Source organism: Mustela nivalis, assembly GCF_964662115.1.
Source record: "Mustela nivalis genome assembly, chromosome: 7".
In the NCBI taxonomy this organism is placed as follows: domain Eukaryota; kingdom Metazoa; phylum Chordata; class Mammalia; order Carnivora; family Mustelidae; genus Mustela; species Mustela nivalis.
In genome coordinates, this window is record NC_139026.1 from 46,592,676 (window position 1) to 46,613,189 (window position 20,514).

General features: G+C 35.0%; 1 protein-coding gene across 3 annotated transcripts in view; it reads right to left on the reverse strand.

The window, feature by feature from the left end:
* Positions 1-20,514, reverse strand: part of RAB3IP (RAB3A interacting protein) — a 45,721-nt gene that overhangs the window by 20,367 nt on the left and 4,840 nt on the right. For all 3 annotated transcript variants that reach the window (XM_082742910.1, XM_082742909.1, XM_082742908.1), the window contains 2 exons: positions 10,715-10,990; positions 9,727-9,985 (listed from right to left, as the gene is read on the reverse strand). In XM_082742910.1, coding sequence (XP_082599036.1) covers positions 9,727-9,985; positions 10,715-10,965 — 510 coding nt within the window. In that variant the 5' untranslated portion in view covers positions 10,966-10,990. The remainder of the gene's footprint in view (positions 1-9,726; positions 9,986-10,714; positions 10,991-20,514) is intronic.

Sequence of the window (20,514 nt, forward strand, 5' to 3'; positions counted from 1 at the left end):
TTTAAGATGTAAATAACATGCAATTTTATATGTTGCCCTAAATTAATCTTCCAAATTTAGGGATTAAAAAAAATCCAAACTTCCTATATATTGATCACAATTGCATTAATAAAATAATGGGTTAGTTATATTGCAATTGTGGTAGCAGCATAGTGTTTGAATTCAGACAACTCCTGAAAACCAAATATACCAACCGAAATATCAGAAGTACCCAATGACCAACCACATCTTCAACAACACTAGGTAAGGGAGTCCCCACAAATCTTAGACTGTGAGAGAACGTGGCTACACTGCCAACATGGCAGAGTCAGCAACCATGTGGAGGGGACAGCAGGAAGTAGAAGGGATTATAGAGGTATCCGGTGAAGTCTCAGGATCCAAAAATTATTACATATACCCCAAAAATGAGGACTTGACCCTAATGGAAACTGGGAGAACAAATATGAGAACAAATGGAGAAAAAGGAAAAGGTTTCCACAAGCTCCAAGCTACAGGTGGAGTACGAAAGCCTATTTGCAGTCCTAAAGCAGCAAACAGTACTGTAAAGCCCTCAACTCTCAGGGAACTGCAAAGCATCCAGCAAAGAGAATCTTCCAGGACACGGCCCACTCCAAAGGAAAAACTCACGGAATCTGAAACCAAACTGCAAGACAGGAATAATGGAGACTGACAGAGAAAAGGCTCAGACAAAATAAAGGAGAAAGAGGGTGGCAAGGTTCCAAAGCAAACAGATCACAGAAGGTCGTATAAAAGTATTTTTCTTCTGTTTCTAGAAATATCATCTCTAGACATAATGTTATATCTGTAAAGTTTGTAGAGACACAGGGCTAGAAGAGAAAAACCTTCTTGAATGAGGTTTACCCCATAGAGACAGAGAGGCTACAAAGATAAGACAATAACAACGGAAAGGAAAGCTCTTAAATATAAAACTGAGAAAGCTTCTTGTCTATCTTACTCCTTCACAGGAGCCTCCTCCTAATAGTCCAGGGAAATCCAACCCATTTAAATATGGAAAACAAAAACAAATATGTGAAGCTACCATAATAAAAAAAGTTAGAGGTAAAGCCAGGTCACCTTTATTAGGTAAAGACAATCAGATTGGTATTAAATGTCAATAGCATTTTATGCTAGAAAACAAAAGAATAACATTTTGAAGATACTCAAGGAAAAAATGTGAAATGAGGATTTGATATCTAGCCAAACTGTCCTTCAAGTATAAAACCAGAGACAAAGAATTATAAACTGATACAACTTTAGAGAATATCTCTCATATAAGCATGATTCAGGGATCAAGTAAAGAACAGAGATTCACATAATCCAGAAGAAGCTGGAGAAGCTTTAACACTAAGGACTGGGGGTGAGAAGCAAATATATTTCACTGTAGAACTACAACTAAAAGATGGGCACATCAAGGGAATGAAAAGACAAGGCACAGACTGGAGAAAATATTTGCAAAAGAATATCTGATAAAGGACTATTATAAGAAATATACAAATTCTTAAAACGCAACAGTAAGAAAACAAACAACCTGACTGAAAGATGGGCAAAAGATCTGAACAGACATTTTTTTTTTTTTTAAAGATTTTATTTATTTATCTCACAGAGAGAAATCACAAGTAGGCAGAGAGGCAGGCAGAGAGAGAGAGAGAGGAGGAAGCAGGCTCCCTGCTGAGCAGAGAGCCCGATGCGGGACTCGATCCCAGGACCCTGAAATCATGACCTGAGCCGAAGGCAGCGGCTTAACCACTGAGCCACCCAGGCGCCCCCTGAACAGACATTTCAACAAAGAAGATACAGAGAAGAAATACGCAGTGAAAAAATATTTCATATCATATGTTATCAGGGAAATGCAAATTAAAACAATGATATACACCGATTAGAATGACCAAAATGCAGAACACTGACAACACCAAATGCTGACAAGAAGCAATAGGAAGCAATAGGAACTCTCATAATTGCTACTGGGAATGCAGTGACATAGCTCTTTTAAAAGACAGTCTGGGGCACCTGGGTGGTTCAGTGGGTTAAGCCGCTGCCTTCGGCTCGGGTCATGATCTCAGAGTCCTGGGATCGAGCCCCACGTTTGGTTCTCTGCTCAGTGGGGAGCCTGCTTCCCCCTCTCTCTCTGCCTGCCTCTGCCTACTTGTGATCTCTCTCTCTCTGTCAAATAAATAAATAAAATCTTAAATAAAAAAATAAAAGTCTGGCCATTTTTTAATCAAACTAAACATACTCTTACCATATGATTCAACAATCACACTCCTTACTATTTACCCACAGGTGCTCAAAACTTATGCCTACACAAAACCTGAACACAGATGTTTATACATTCATAACTGCCAAAACTTGGAAATAACCAAAATGTCCTTTAGCAGGTGAATGAATAAACTCTGGTACATCCAGATGATGGAGTATTACTCTGCATTAAAAGGAAATAAGCTAACAGGTCATGAAAAGACATGGGGGAAAATAAATGCATATTATTAAATAAAAGAATCCAATCTGAAAAGGTTATATCCTGTAGGATTCCAACTATATGACATTCTGGAGAAGGTAAAAGCATGGAAACCATAAAAAGAGGTCAGTGGATGTTAGCATTTAGTGAGTGGGGAGGAATAAAGAGAGAATAGAGGGTTTTTAGGGCAGTGAAACTATTCTGGATAAAGCTACAATGGTTGACACATGTCATTATAGACTTGTCAAAATCAGTAGAACATACAACAAAGGGAACCTTAATATAAACTCTGAACTCTGGGATAATGATATGCCAATCTAGGGGTCATGAATTAGAACAAATGTACCATTCATAGTGTTGAGAGGCTATGTTAGTGCAGGGACAGAGTGAATGAGAACTCTACCACCCTCTCAATGTAACTACAAACTGAAAACTGCTCTAAAAAATAAAGTCCATTTTTATAATAGGGATAAAGCTGACAAAACAATTATTCAAATGTTGTAAGCTTTAGGAATATAAAAATAATACACATAAAATATAAGAGAAAGATGAAATTTAATTCACAAATTTCTTAAATACTAATGGGAAGTAAAGGACTATAACTTGAGGCACACAAGTAGTATAAACTAAATATATCTAAGAGCATAGAGATTAACACTGAAATAACAGTCTGAATAAAACCAAATGATATGAGAAAAACAGTAACCAGGTAAGTTTAGTATTGCTTATGGCAGGAGACAATGGCAATATCTAAAGAAAGGCTAAGATATATACAATTACAATATAGTATATATATCTTTGATTAAAGGAAGATAACAACTAGAATGGAAATCAAACCTTCCAAAAATACCAAAAAGGAGGAGTACACAAAGAAAACAGAGCAACATAGGAAAAGGTTGTACACACACAGCAAACATTTGAAAGTTATGTGACAGAAACAAGCCCAAATGTAGCATGCTTATCAATAAATGTGCACAGATGCAACTCACCTAATTAAAAAGAAAATGATTTTCAGATTGGCTTAAAAAAGCAAAATCCATCTCTACGCTTTAGATTAGAGACATACCTAAAACTAAGTGATTCAGATAGATTAAAAATAAAAGAATGGGCAGAAGTATACTAAAAAATGTAATACAAATAAAAATGAGAATCTGAATCATATCAGACTAGACAGAATACAGGGCAACAATCACTGAAAACAAAATAACTTCATAATGCTGAAGACTACAATGCAAAATGAAAACTTTAAAATACTGGCAAATGCAAAAACACAGGTAGTCCTAAACAAAGAGGCAGAAGGACATACCATGTTCTTGAGTAGAAAGATATCATAAAGATGCCAGTTCTCCCTGAGTTAATTTATAAATCTATAACTGCATAAATTTAATGCCAGGTTCTTTCAAACACTAAAACTTCACTATTTTATAATTACATATGAAATGTAAGTCAATTCATTCAACATCTCCTACTCCATGGTCACTACGGTAATTCTCAAGCTAAGAAACCGAGTAAGATAACTGCTCCTTGAGAAATTTGCCATCAGAGCAATACATATGTCATTCAGGAAGGCAAAATTCTTGAATAGCTCCTCTACCAAAGTGGTATAAACCTCACCTTAAATACTAAAAGCCCTCTACAACATGAGCTCAATTTCCCTTTTCAGAGTTTTCTCCCTTCATCCATACGCTAAAGCTAGCATGTTTTGTAGTAGTTAAAGACAAGAAGGGATGAACACCACAAAAAAGATAATACCAGAAAAGTAGGTTTATGGCCCATCCTAAAAAGCACTGGCTTAGAAATCAGGACATCCTTTAAAGACAAGGGGAGATTATCTCAAAGGCCATGTGAAGTCACTGAAGGATTTTAAACAGGATAGTTATCAGATGTGCAATTCAAAATTGTCATTTGGAAGTATGGTGAGGTAGCTGAGGTTTAAAAAAAAAAAAAAGATTAGAGACAAGAAAAACAGTTCACTGATTACTGCTATATTTTAGGCAAGATACAAATTTAGAGTGGTTGTACTGGAGAAAAGAAATTTGAGAGATATTCAAAACACAGAACTTCAGGACTCTGTTCAAGTATATTCCATCAAATTTAAGACTATGATTCTTAAGATTAACATTTTTATATCAAAAGGAAAAACTGCTGTCAATGAAACAATTTGATTTTTTTAAACTTAAAATGTTCATTTTAGGGGCTCCTGGGTGGCTCAGAGCGTTAAAGCCTCTGCCTTCAGCTCAGGGAGCCCTGCATCCGGCTCTCTCCTTGGCGGGGAGCCTACTTCCTCCTCTCTCTCTGCCTGCCTCTCTGCCTACTTGTGATCTCTGTCGAAAAAATGGATAAAATCTTAAAAAAAAAGTTCATTTTATACTTATAATAAGAACTCTTTAAAGCTGATTTTTTTAATATACCTTTCTGTTTCAATGTCCTATCATAATGAAGTCATTTTCAAGATATTTAAGCCAGTAATTAAGACCAACAAATACAGAACCCAAATCACACAATTCAACTGAATTAATTACAATATGAAAAACTATAACCAAGTTCATACACAAGTAGGCAATGACGAGAGTCACGATGGTTAATATGGGGTAAAAAATGTACAATTCAGATTCAGTGAAACATGACCATGTAATACATGTCTTTTCTTCCCAACTAATAAATATCTAAAGACAGGGTCAAATCTGATTTATTTCTGTCCCCTACAGGGTCTTGTACAATGCTGTCAGTACTATGACAAAGAACCATGGCCACAGTTAGTAGGACTATGCTGAATATGAATTTGACATAGGTATGCATTTCTGGATGACTTTATTTGGCCGCAAGCTATTCCACTGATTCTTATTTTCCAAGTTATTTCATTCTGTTTTAAGGAAAAATAATTAAAAATTGGAAGTAACACATTATACCAGTAGGTATCACAAGTAGCAAATACAAGAATCAACAAAGGAGTTTATTAAAAATGCATATCTTTAAGCCTCAATACAATAATTTTTATTTCAGCAGAATCTGGGGTAGAGTCCAGGAAGTAACATTTAAATAAAGGTAAACTGAAGCCCAATTTCTACCTCAGAAATCCAACAAAACTGGTCTTCAGTATTACCCTGTGGAAGGGCAAATAAGTGAAGAATACATCATCTCTGGCATCCCTGCACCTCAAAATCAGTGATCACATGGGTATTCCCCCTATCCACAGTATGGACTTGTTGCTGGGAGTCACTGCCCAGCCAGGGACTACACTTCCCAACCCACCACACACCTAAGCAGCAGCAGAAAACTGGTTTGCACCAGTGGAATATGAGCAGAAGTTATGTGTCACTTCAAAGACAAGGCTTTTTAGAATGGTGTGCCTTTCTCCAAACTTTCTCTTCCCTTCACTTCATTGGTTAGATACAGATAACAGTAAAATTCAAAAAGACTACAAAGATCCAAGGTAGAAGAAACACAGATCCCTGAATTATTTCATAAAGAACTGCATATCAACTATGTGCCTCTGCTGCAGAATGCTCAAGAAATAAAAATTAACTTCTTTTAGATAAAGTCACTAAAATTTAGGGGTTGCTTACTAGCACCTAGCATGTCCCTAACTAATATGTGTGTCTATTCTATAATAATGTAACTGTATACATATGTATAGATTCATTTAATCAACAAAATATACTGAGAACCCATTATGTGTTCAAAATACAATCATGAGCAAAAAACACATACAATCTTTATCCTCATAAAGTTCAAAATTATTGGACCATGTGTGTTAAGTGTATGTTTTGGGGTTAGGGTTAGTAGGATGGCGCAGAATAAACATTACAAACAGCAATAGAACTTTGACTCCCAATCAAGATAGAGTAACAAGGGGACGCCTGGGTGGCTCAGTTGGTTAAGCCACTGCCTTCAGCCCAGATCATGATCCCAGGGTCCTGGGATTGAGTCCTGCATTGGCTCCTTGCTCAGCAGGGAGCCTGCTTCTCTCTCCGCCTCTGCCTGCCACTCTGCCTGCTTGTATGCTCTCTCTCTCTGTGACAAATAAATACATAAAATCTTAAAAAAAAAAAAAAAAGAGTAACAAGGATCACATTCACAACCCTACCTGATATAACTAAAAAACTGGAAAAAATATATAAAACAATTTTTAAGACACCAGGCACCCAGCAGCAGACAGTGATCCTCCAAATATATGAAACAAATTAGGTGAGTCCTACAATTTGGCCAAGCTTATCACCCGAAAAGAAGAAAGCACTATTAGACAAGAATTAAAACAGTTATTAAACTGTATTTTATATGTTTGAGAAGCTAGAGGAAAGACTGAACTTATTAAACAGAACAAAAAATATTAAAAAGACCCAACTCAAACTTTCAGAGATGAAAACTACAATGTCTGAGATAAAAATACACTTTATAGGATTTACAGATTAAATGTGCTGAAGAAAGGAGGAGTGACACTGAAGAAAGAGACAGCAACAGAAACTATGCACAATGAAACACAAACAGGAAAAAAAAGATTAAAACATAAATGAAAAGAGCATCAGTGAGCTGTGGGACAACTTGAAGCCGTCTACTGAATATGTAATAGGAGCCTGGCAGGAGAACAGAGATAGGGCAGGTATGTAAAAGTTTTTTTTATGAAATAATACCCCAAACTTCCCAAATTTGATGAAAATTAACAAACTACTGATTCAAGAAGCTCAACAAACCTCAAGCACAAGAAACATGAAAAAAACTACACCAAGGTACACCATAATCAAAGTGCTTACAGCCAGTGCTAGGGAGGAATCTTACATCACATGCAGAGGAACAAAGGACAATACCTCACTACTTGTGAGAAACAGTGCAAGCTAGAAGACACTGGAGCAACATCTTTAAAGTACTACAAGGAAAAACTATCACCCTAAAATTCTTGACCAAGTGAAAATATCTTTCAAAATCAAAGATAGGAAAATGATACCTTTCCAGATACATAACAACTAAAAATAATTTATCACCAGCAAACATACACAACAAAAATGCTAAAAGATGTCTTCCCAGTAGAAGAAAAATGATTATCAGATGGAAACCAGGATTTACATGAAGAAATGAAGAGCAATGGAAATGGCAGCAATACCAGTAAATATAAAGATTCTTATCACCTAAATCTTTTTTTCAATGCAAAAAATAGTAACTGCACTGTACAGTTTAAGCATATGAACACGTGAAACAGACTATGACTACAGCACAAAGGCTACAAACAGTACACTTTTGTAGGGTTCTTACATGTGAGGTAGTATAACATCATCAGAAGGTAGACATGAATAAGTTAAGTATGCATACTATTAAGCACAGCAAAGATATATTGCTAATAAGCCAAAGGAGATAAGATGAGATCACCAAAAAGTGTGGAATTAATCCAAAAGAAGGCATAAAAGAAGGAAAAAGAAGAAAAAGGAATGGATGGAACAAACAAAACAAAACAGTACAATGGCAGATTTAAGCCAAACTATATCAATATCACATTAAATGTAAATGTTTTAAATATAACAATTAAAAGGCAGAGATTACTGGAAAGGATTTAAAAAAGAAACTCACTTTATATATGAAGAAAAAAATAGGTTAAAGGTACAAGAATAGAAAGATGGTAACTATCTGGTCTCTCTTAAAAGAATAATCAGAATAGAGAGAATGAATATAGATACAATTTTAATTCATAAGTTGCTAAAATTCAAGAAATATTCCATATTCAAGAGGTATTTTCAAGCCTTGAACTCTAAGTATTAATACTATACTATACCCTTCATAATTCACCATATGTACGTGTTCACATATCATTATTATTTCAATTACCTCAACAGGACCTCTAAATATAGCACATTATAGATTTCAAAAGAAATTCCCAACTTGACCTAAGAAATTAGTAATTTGTTCTGATCAATAAGGAACCACTGATTTATTCTCAATGATGGGTATATATGCTCGATAGTTTACCTCTATATAAACTATGATTTCACTTAATACTGTATATTAAAACAACAGAGTCAGATCCAGATGGCAGAAGCTGATTACAATGACATCTCACCCCACACCCTTCCTTTAGAAAAACATAAAAGACTATTGATTTTTCTTTTTGATAAAATATTTAATCAAAAATATTTTAACATATCTGCACAGCTATTTAGTTATCAGCCACTCATTGAAGCATTAATAAGAAGACATATATGCCAGGCATCATATTGTACTATGCTAAGCACCAGGGATACAAAAATCAGTGTTACACTCTTAAGAGACAAGTATAGTAGCAAAGAAGGTGGGAATATATGTTTGTGAAATGTCCTAACATGCTAAAAATTACACATATAGAATGTCTTATCCTCTCAAGTTTCTAAATGTGAATTAGTTCATTTGATCCAAGTTGTCAAACTTATATAGAGTTGTTCACATTATTCCTTTACTGTACTTTTGACATCTGCAGCTCTGCAGTGATATCCTGCTTAATTCCTGCTATTGATAATTTGTCTTTTTTTTTGCCAATCTTCTTAGATATTTGTCAGTTTTGTTGATATTTTTAGAGAATCAGCACTTTTTTTCATTCACTTTCTCTAGTTTTTCAATTGTCAATTTCATTGACAAAAAATGACAATTGAAATTGCTCTTTATTGACAGTGACATTGCTCTTTATTACTTCTTCCCTTCTGCTTGCTCTGATTTTGCTATTTTTAGACTGCTGATTTAAGATTTTTCCCTTTTTCTAATAATAAATATTTGGTGCTATAAATTTCCCTCTGAAAGTTAATTACAGTCACAGAAAAAGAAAAGCCACAAATTTGGGGATAGCAGAAATTTTAAAGATGACCAAATGGGAAATACAACAAATTAAAAGAAAATTCTCCAAGGTAAGATACAGAAAATATTCAAGCCCAGCTGAATGCCAAAGATAATTACTACCAAACAATTCCTCAAAATAAAATGACTTGGACTAAATAACTTCAAGTGAAGGACCATAAAGTCAACCACACACAAGAAAGGGAAAACTCACACGTGAAACATAACCCACCAATTTGGTATGAATGATGATGTAATAAGACAGGGAGCAGGCACTGTAGGCAGTGCGTACTCTCAGATGAGCTTCTTTTCTATTCCATTATTTTCAAAGTTGCCTAGATGCTGCCCCACAGGAGCTAAGGCTGTACATACAGGAAGGTAAATGTAGAACTGCAAAGACTTCATTGGGGTTGCCCCATGTCATGAATACATCTTACTTTCAAATACAAAACACGGAAAAATAAAGCATCTTTTCTGCTTACCCTCTGAGCTTTTGCAAGTTCTTCTTTTAATCTTTCATAGCCCTTTTCTCGGACTTCCAAAACAGATGGGCTTCGTAAACGGGACAGACTATCAGTACTCAACCCAAAAATATCATCGCTGCCATCACAAGCCTCTGTTATAGTAGCACCCTGTAAAAACTCCCTCTCTGCATTACAGTTGTCCTTTCTCGTAGTTAATTTAGTTAACCCAGCTGTGACTCCAGAGGTAGAACAAGGTGCTGGATCTGTAACATGGATGCTATAAAGGAAAGTTCAGAAAACATCAGTATATGCTCACACAGAACCGGCATAAACACAAAGGTCTAGAACTGCACTATCCAATGTGATAGCCCCTATATTTAATAATAGCATTAACTTAAAAATTAACTTATAAATTATTAATTAATTAAAAATTAAAATCAGTCAAAGCTAAAGCTAACACATTTCAAGTCTAACCACATGCAGCCACTGGCTATCACATTTTCATCATCACAGAAAATTCTATTTAATAGTCCTACTCTAGAACGGGGTCAGCAAACTAAATGCAGCCTAAATCCAGCCTGCTACCTGTTTTGCAAGGCTCACAAGCCAAGATTTATTTTCACATTCTCAAATGGTTAAAAAAAAATAAAAATAATAATATTTTGTGGCATAAGAAAATGACATGAAACTCAAAATTCAATGTCCATACATGAAGTCTGACTGGAGTTTATTCATTTACGTACTGTCTGTGGCTGCTCTCATACTTTAACAGCAAAGCTGAATAGCTGCAACAGAGACTGTACGGCCAGCAAAGCCTAAAATATTTACCACATGGCCCTTCACATAAGAAGTTTCCTAACCTTTGCTCTTGAACATTAATATGTATTGCTCCTCTTCATAGACAAGCTTATTCAAATTTTCTAAAATAGTATAACTTAAGGCAACCAAACCAACTGTCCATTTGTTTAACATGATACTCCAAAATACAGATCTTGAGATTTCCTACCTGATACTAGATATTTCTGCACAGTTTAAACGTCTGGGGGATGAATACACAGGTTGCGTGGGAAGGTCGGAAACATCTAAGGCATTAGCCTGAATTGGGGCAGAGCACAGAGTTGAAGGATGTGGCCGATAGATGACACTTGGTGAGGTAGTCTGCTCCTGATTTCCTGATTCATACACACCAAGAAGGTCTGGAGAAGTAGGTGAAGCAAGGTTTACTTCATGGAAGCCTTCCAAGGGGTCATTAGCCATAGCAAAAGCCTCATCATAAGATAACCTATGTTAAAACAAAAAGCAGGCAGTTATTTTGATAGTGACATTTAAAATTAAATAAGACCCATAAGTTTTAAAACATGTCTAATAATCCACATAAAGTATAAACTTAAAAGAACAAAGAAAAAATACCATAATCACTTAACATTTATTAAGTGACCTCAGAGTATAAATATTACAAAAGGCAAACAATATGACTTGAAATGAACTTGCAAGTTATAGCAAATGCTGTTAAGCTGAGTAAATTAGTAAGTACAATGAGGAAGAAATAAAAATTTGCTTGATATTTTTAATCAATGTCTATCATATGACATTAGAGTAAGTAAGAGAGGCAGTAAAGATATGTACATGCTTAGAATGAGATACATACATTACACCATACAGCTGATGCTCAGAACACAGGGCTGAGGCACCAAATCCCCACATAGTTGAAAATCCACTTGTAACTTTTGACTACCCAAAATCTTAACTACTGTTAGCCTCCTGTTGACCAGAAACCTTACCAATACACAGTCAACTAACACGGATTTGATACGTATATGTATTATATACTGTACTCTTAAAATAAACTAGAGAAAATACTAAGAAAAACCATAAGGAAAATACATTTACAGTACTGTATTGTATTTATCCAAAAAAATCAACATGTAAGTGGTCCCTGATAATTCAAACTCATGTTGATCAAGGATCAAATGACAATTTCAAATTCAGGTAAGAGGTGCAGAGCTTTTATGTACCTTTCACCCAGATTATGAAACTGTCAACATTTTGGACCATTTGCGAATGGGTTTGCGACATGATGCCCATTACTGCTTAGGATCTCAATATATCTATCTTCAGCACAAGGACATTTTCCTGTCTGACCACAAAACCATCAAAGTCAGGAAATTAATACTGATCAATATGACCATCTAATCAACAGGCCCCAGTCAAATCTCACAGACTGTCTCAATAATGGTCTTATTTAGAAGTCTAGGATCCAATCTGGGATAATGTGCTATCTTTCCCTAAGCCTTAAATTTCTCCTCTGATGGGGTAAGAATGGGTATGACAACATTCTCTCCATTCTCCAGGCTGCTGTAAGGATTAAAAGAGATCAATCAAATAAAGTACTCAGTAGTGTGCTGTGCACTTGGCACCCAGTATGGCCTCAATAAACATTTGTTACTATAGTCAGCCACTAACAATAACATATACACTTCAATGTTTCCATAAGGAAAAAGTATTTCAAAACTACTCAATTATATCACGAAGGTTACATTAAAATTAAAAAGTATACCCCTCAAATTTTTCACTTGAAGAATGTAAATCTTATAAATCCTTTATTGATTTTCCAGTGTCTACAGAATAAAGTCCAAATTTAACAGCCTGAAGATCAAGTCTTCTATGATCTGAATCCAAACTCTTTCCCCAATTTTTTCCTTCCCAGAATAAAAATGTGCTAATCACTAGTGATACCCTCCCACTCCCAAATTCCCAAACACAGGCCCCATTGTAACTCCTAATTTCTTTATAATACAAAAAATTTCATTCATTAAGCTGCAAAATTCTACTCTTTCATATCCTCAATAAAAAGTGTTTAAAATAAGACAAGTAGAGGGACACCTGGGTGGCTCAGTTAGTTAAGCATCAGCCTTTAGCTCAGGTCATGATCCCAGGGTTCTGGGATGGAGTCAGACATTGGGCTCCTTGCTCAGCGGGGAGCCTGCTTCTCCCTCTACTTGCTTGTGCATATGTGCGCTCTCCCCCAACCCCAACAAATAAATAAATATTTTTTAAAAAATAATAATATAAGACAAGCATTAAACAAAAAGGCTGCAGTAAAGCTGGGAAAGGAGAAGTGACTCAATATTTATATACTTTCAAAAGTACAGTTACAACATGTCACAAACCTTCAAGGTTATATATATATATGGACAATGAAAACTGTATCTATTAAATCTGAAACTGCTGAATTTCAAATCCAATCAATGTTTTCTTTGTTGTAGCAGTCTGAGTCCTCAAAATAAAACTAATTCTTGTTTTTTTACCCAAAATAGTCACTTGTTAAATGAAAGATCATATTAACAAGGAATGTAAGGTATTTAATACTCAATTTATTATTTTCATCCAAAAAAATGTTATTCATTCCTTATTTATAATACAGACAAACATACACCAAACATATAACCCTGAAAATTTCATTTTCACTTGAATATAGTTTGCTAATCCAATCACTTTCGAGGAAAAAATGGGTTTTCAATAAACTCTGATATTTTATCAGTAACTATCTGATACTTCCTTTCATCCATCCCACATACTTTTAATTCACATCATTACCCTTACAGTAAGTTCACCGAATCATAGAATGTGAAAGCATTTGCATTTCTAGAAATGCAAAATGGTAAAAATCTTATTGAGGAAAATTTGACAATATCTGGCAAAATGACATATTCATTAAACCAACATGCCCACTTTCAGGCCTTTATCCCAAAAATAAACTAAAATAAAGAAAAACAGATACATGCATAATGCTAGCAACATCAGCAAAAGACCGACTACAATCTTGTTATAGCAAAAGCTGAATGAGCTAATGTACCTCATAATGAAGCATGAGACAACTGTAAAAAGAAATAAATACTTTCATCGTATCACTATGAAGGGATCTTGAGGATATACAGACAAATTAATAAACAAGATAAAGGGGCGCCTGGGTGGTTCAGTGGGTTAAGCCTCTGCCTTCGGCTCAGGTCATGGTCTCAGGGTCCTGGGATCGAGCCCCACATCGGGCTCTCTGCTCAGCGGGGAGTCTGCTTCTCCCTCTTCCTCTACCTGCCTCTCTGCCTACTTGTGATCTCGCTCTCTGTCAAATAAATAAAATCTTAAAAAAAAAAAAAACAAGATAAATAACTATGCACAGGAAGCTACCTTTTACCTAAGAAAGAAGAAAATACAAATTTATTTCTATGTACATATATAATTGTAATTGTATATGTATATATGACATATAGATGTATTACTATGGATGCAGACTTACATTTTAGAAGTGGAAGGATAAATCAAAAACTAATAGAAACAGGTAATCTATGGGAAGAGGGAGAGAACAGGAGCAGACAGGTATGAAAGCTAGACTTTTTCAAATGGACCTTGCCTTATAGATTTGAATTTGAGCTTGGAACCATGTAAGTGATAAAACAATACTAAATTTTAAAAAAGAATCCCTAAAAATAAAACAAATAAACTTAGCTATGTATTGAGATAGTAGCTTAACAACATAGAAGAGCTACTGCAAGTGGTTTTAAAACATAAAATTGTACACACTTAACAAATATATTCCAAAGACCAAAGAATGTGAAAAAAGCTGTTAACTATTTTCAGTGATCACATTATTAATGTTGCTGTCATAAAACCATTATTTATAATATTAAGGAAATAAGTTATTTTAATGTCATTCCAAATTAAGGATTTTCAGCATATGAGAAGAGATACAAATGTAAAATCAAAGAAGTAAAAATTCTGATGTTTTAAATATGAATCCATCAGAAAAAAAAAATTCTATTAGAACAAAAAAATTCCTAAATTTATCCACTGAGGTGGTAATAACAACAGTAACCGACTCAGGGGCAATGAGTAAGTACCCCTTGTGCCCAGTGTAATACCATTTTGTACGAAAAAAAGAACAACGGCTCCTTAGAGAAATGGCTGATTTCCAGGCCAAGCACAGTAATGTACAAAAAGACCCTGGAACATCCTGTTATACCAGGAAGCAAGAAACTATCAAAGACTACTGGAGTGGTATCAAAAGGATTCTCACTAACCAAAGATAGGACAATCTGAACATCAAAAAGATAGTATCTGTAAGGAACCCCCAAAAAATATATATTTTTAAATCGCTGAATTCATGATGTTATTAAAAATAAAAACAAAAGCGGGGGTTAAAGCCTCTGCCTTTGGCTCGGGTCATGATCCCAGCATCCTGGGTGAGCCTGCTTCCCCGCTCTCTGCCGGTCTCTGCCTACTTATGATCTCTGCCTGTCAAGTAAATATAAAAAATATAAATATAATAAATATCAAATAAATAAACAAAATCTTTAAAAAATAAATAAATAAAAACAAAATCCCCCTGGTCCCCTTTGATGGGTGCTAGGGAGTCAATTCATTATTTTAAAAATTGGTATAATTAAAGAATCAGGTACAAGTAGGAACTAAGGAGAAAGACAAAGCCCTTGGAAGGGCTTTTTGGGCATGTCTGAGGTATGAAAGCCAAGCCTTTATGGAGAATACAAATATGCTATAAACTGAAGTAAAAGTAATAAACGTAAAATGCAAGTCTCAGAGGTGGGTTTGAATCCTGCTTCTGTCAAATTATTGGGCCAACATGTGCCTAGGTGTCCTCATCTGGAAATCTGTGCCTGGGCTATTTTGTTTTGTTTAGCAAGAAAGAATGTGTTCAAGCAGGGGTCACCAGGGGGAGAGGGAGTGGGAGAATTCCAAGCAGGCTCCACAATCAGTGTGTTGTGCTGCTACAATCCTCCACACACTGCACAGCAGTGTGTACCCTGCTCAATCTCACAACCCTGATCATGATTTGAGCGGAAATCAAGAATCAGGTGCTTAACCAACTGAGCCACCCAGGCGCCACTTATGCTTGGGTTTCCTACCTTTCGTGATGAGAATGAAAAGAAACGCATGTAACACTTGGGACAGGACCTATGGTCACTGCCTCTCCCTACAAGGTTTTCATTCTGTAGGATACATTTAAACTTTGTTTAAATTCAAATCACTTCTGAAAAGATTATTTTAAGGTTAAATTCAGTCCCTTTTTCAAGCATATGCAATTTCCATAAGATGTAACTTAGCTGGTAATGAGCCACCAATCACACTTGTCTGAAAATCTTTTGCTCTTTAAAATATATGGAAGTTTTAAGAATTACTTCATATTCAAAGTTTTTATATGAGTAAAATAAGCTGCTATTTTTAAGCAGTGTTATTTTTTGCATCAAGTAATGAGTAATTCAAAAAAACCTAATTTCTTCTGGAGATTATCTCAATTCATAAACTACACCTGTTAAGGAGCACTACCAATGTGTGAAAAGGGTTGACCACATTAAATTCTTATGGGTGAACTACAGCCTATTTGGTTTTATTATTACTGAATTCTAAGCAATAAAGCTGACATTGAATTATAAGGAAAAGTTGACCAAAACAATTTACTTCTGATCACCCGTATGTATTTCACGTTATTTTTTCTTTCTAGAAGTCAGTATTATCATAGCAAAAGCAACAATGTTTACTGAAAGTTAACTATGTGTCAGATACTGTTGCTAAGAAATGTCACATGTATTAACTCATTTAATGAATGCCTAGAGAAATCCTAATAACATGTTGTCAAATTCTTTCTAATTAATATGAACTTTCTAACTGAAAATACAAGGCATCTTTAGGATAACTCAAGAAATTAAGATGAATTGCTGGTACAATATTTTCAATTAAAAACTGAAGCACTTGGATAACATTGATATGCATATATAATTTAAATGAAATCAAGAAACTCAATTTATATTAGTCCAAAATTAATAGTCCAAAAGAACAAATAAAATTCATTTTCCCACAAAAAGCACATTCCCCTCATTTGATTTACTCAACAAGTGAGAAACAAAGGATTTACTTCTAAGGGGAAAAACACTTTAAAGCCATAATCTTAATCTTTTCCCATATCAATTTAATATCTGAAAATTAAATAATTGTAATTCAGTATTATTTTACTACAATTCCTCCAAGCACATGCTTCAGAAAGTAAATAATTTCCAATGCAGGAGGTTATAAGCATCACAGCAGAACAGAAACAGAAATACCTGAAGAAAAAAGGTAAGGTTTTAGTTTTGACCAGCCTCTAACTTACACACGCAAACTTGGGCAGCCCAAATGTCTTCATCAGTTTAGTGATGAAATTGGACCCAAAGATCCCGATTTTAAGGTTGTAAGTGTATCTGTATGTAAGAAGGAAGACCAGGGTCTGACAACCAGTATTTGCTACCTCACCAAAAACCTTGTACTCTGGAACTGGACTGATGTCCTAGCTCAATCAGTTACTAACAACTTGACCTCAGAGCTCTAAATCTAAATTTCTCACCTGAAAAAAATGGGGGGGGGGGTGTTAATAACTGTACTGATATCATAAGGTTGTCTGAGCATTAACTCAGACAATACTCATCAAGGGCTTAGTACCATGGCTGCCACTGACCAATTAAAATTCATTATTACTAATTATAATGATCTCTAAGGTATCTTCTGACTAATATTTGCCAAATATTCTGTCACACTATCTCAGCACAAACATCATCTTCATCAAAGAGGAAAAAAACGATGGTTGTTTGGTTTAAAAATATTGTTAAAATTACAAGTGTATTGTTGTAAATGTTCCTCAACAAAGCAAACACATACTGTGCACCCACATCCTGTATTTAACAGACATAGATGTTTACATATGTATTATTTTCCTCTTTCAATTTATTAACAGACTGCTGGAGGATGGAAAGCAGGGAGGAAGGTCCAGATGCTTTTATTAATTCCCAAATGACTTCTTAATTTAGCATGAATTTTGGAAGAAACAGCTTCTGTCATTAAAAATTAGGTTGCTATTTCAATAGTGTATAACGAATTAAAGTGTTACAAATCCCAACAATTCACTTCCTTAAAAACCACTAACATTTAAAATATATTTATTAAATACATTTTACCCATATACAATATTAGTGCATTTAAAAAATTTTTTTATCAATTGTGTTTATTCTATTTAGAAAGGAAGAATGATTGCCAGCTTACATCTCCTCAGGGCAAATCCTGGCAACAAGTTCTAAGAATGGCACTATCAAAATGGACTGAAGAGACAGCGCACAGCCTGTTGTGAGCCACTAAATGGCTACCGTGGGGGCTGTGGGGAGAAGTGTGGGAGGAAGGAAATGTTTCAAGGAGAGGAAAATATAAGTTATTTTAGATGCTGAGTAGGAATCCAATAGGTGGACAAGGCAGGGCAATAAAACAGGACAGTCAGGGAAAAATGACACTAATGAAACAACGAAAGAGAGAGTGACAGAAAATCAGGCTGGAAAAGCAAATATGTGATAGATTAAAAGCTTCGTTTAACACGGAAAATGCTGCTTGTAGTTTATCCTGAGGAGATGGTCAGATCTACACTTTAGCAAGTACAGATACACTGTACTGCAGTCATTAGAAAAAAAAAAAAATGACTCCTAAGGCCATAAGGACTTTAGAGAAAAGAGACTAGAGGCAGTTGGTTAAGAGGTTATTGCAACAGGCTAGTCAAGAGGTTACAAGGGTCTGATGTTTGTTTGTTTGCATACTATGTTACATTAGTCACCATACCGTCCTTCATTAGTTTCTGATGTAGTGTTCCATGATTCATTATCTGTGTATAACACCCAGGGCTCACTGTCAAGGCCATACCTCCAAGACTGGAAGGGATGAAGATGCATATATACATGCATACATACATACACATACATGAAAAACATTCTAATAGTGTCACATATTTATACATATATACACATACATTCTGTACACATGACATACACATATACACATAGTATACATTTCATTATTCTAATTATTCCTCACAGTATCCCTTTGAACTGGGATTCTTTTTTTAACCGAAAAAGAAATAGGCTCAGAGAATAATTAATTTTGTCAAAGTCAAATGGTCAATAAATAACAGCGAGGATTCAAACCCTGGTATGATTCTGCCACCTGATTCCACTACATCCAAGAATCACTTCAAAAGGAAAACTGACTGGGGGGACGAGGCAGGATTCAGAGAAAGGGTAGGTCAAGACAGAGGCTCTCTAAGAGGTCTCACTCAACGAACCATGAGTGAGTGAGCGAGCATTCTGAACAGAGTACTGTTCACTCTCTGAACCCTCGTCTTACTTCCAGGAAGGCAAAACTAACGTTTCTCTAACACACAGCTACTGAAATGAGCATTCACTATTGCCTTGAGTTCTAGTCTATTTTCCTATATTTCCTTTGCTATCATCATTTCTTCCTCCATTTAGCTGCTGTGTGGGATTTAAAATACTTATTCAGCTCTTATAGAACTTGGGGATCGGCATGTAAGTAGAAATAAACAGAAGCTTGATTTTATTATTGTGGTCTTACTGTTATGTGAAAAATATGGCTATTTCATACTAAGGAATTACTATTAATTTTTTAAAGTGTGTAACCATATTATAGCCAACTGCCCTTCATTGTTTAAAAAAAATACTGAGATATTCACAGATGAAAGTATACAATGCCTGAATTTGCTCAAAATAATACAAGAAGGGGAGAAGTAGATGTAGCAGGATTGACCCTTCTTGCTGACTCCTGGGCTAAATGATAGGAACTCTGAGGTTCACTATGATTTTGCATCTACCGATTTTACTTGAAATTCTCCACAATTAGACAGCTTTCAAATTTATTCAAATACAATATAAATAAGGGGAAAGATATTAATCATTTTTTCATTAACATTCACTAAACATTTTGATATTAACAAACAAGATCACATTTATATTTTAAGAAGCGTCCTATGTTGGTAAGCATAAATTTAATTAATAACCAAAGGGAAAAATTAGTCAGATGGTCAATCAAGCTACACAATCTTTCCACTCTTATTAAAACTGAGCACAAATTAAGTTGCATTTACCAATTCTACAGGATGCAAATATGTTTTAGAGATGCTAGTTTTTGCAGATTCTTTAAGGATTTTCAGAAAATACTCAGAACTTAACTGGCTTACTAATACTGTATTTAACTACAAATCCTTAGAAAAGAAATATAAAAAGCATTTTCCAATAGTTTTCTTAATAGCTTCTGCTTATTTTGCATAAGAATGTACGTCAACACTCAACAGGCACTGAGGTGTATATTCTTTGGCTAAATAAACAGTAAGAGTCTTTAGAGAGAGAATAAATAACAAAGCAGAAAGAGTACAGAGAGTGATTCCAGGCTACCTTTGTTTCAAAGATACAGATACAACAGTAAGCACCTAGGGAGAATATCAAGACTAGAGAAACTGAGTTTTTAAAATGTTTGGGGATCCTGAGCATTTTATCAAAGCAGTTTTAGGAAACCTTCCTTCTAGCTCAGTCATTAACTAGCTGTGCAAACTTGCACATGTCACTTAATTTCTCTGGACCTCAGTTTCAGCGTCTATAATGGGTGGTATTACCCCTCATGCTTGTATCTGACAAAATCAAATGGCTTAACAGTCAATGTAAAAATGTTGCATAGATTGCAAAGCACGATACAAACGTGTGCTATCTGTAAAAATCTAAGGGGTCTTATAACCAGAAGGGATCCTTATTTATCTGATATAAAAAGGAAAACAGGGTTGTTGTTTTTTTCCTGAGGTGTAGAGTTCAAATACAATTCTCTTCCTAAAAGGAAATTAATACACTTTGACTTATTGTTTTTTTTTTTAACTATTTTGGATGATTTTTTATATCTGATCCTGATCTGTCCAACCTAGGCGCTCCCAACAAATACTTA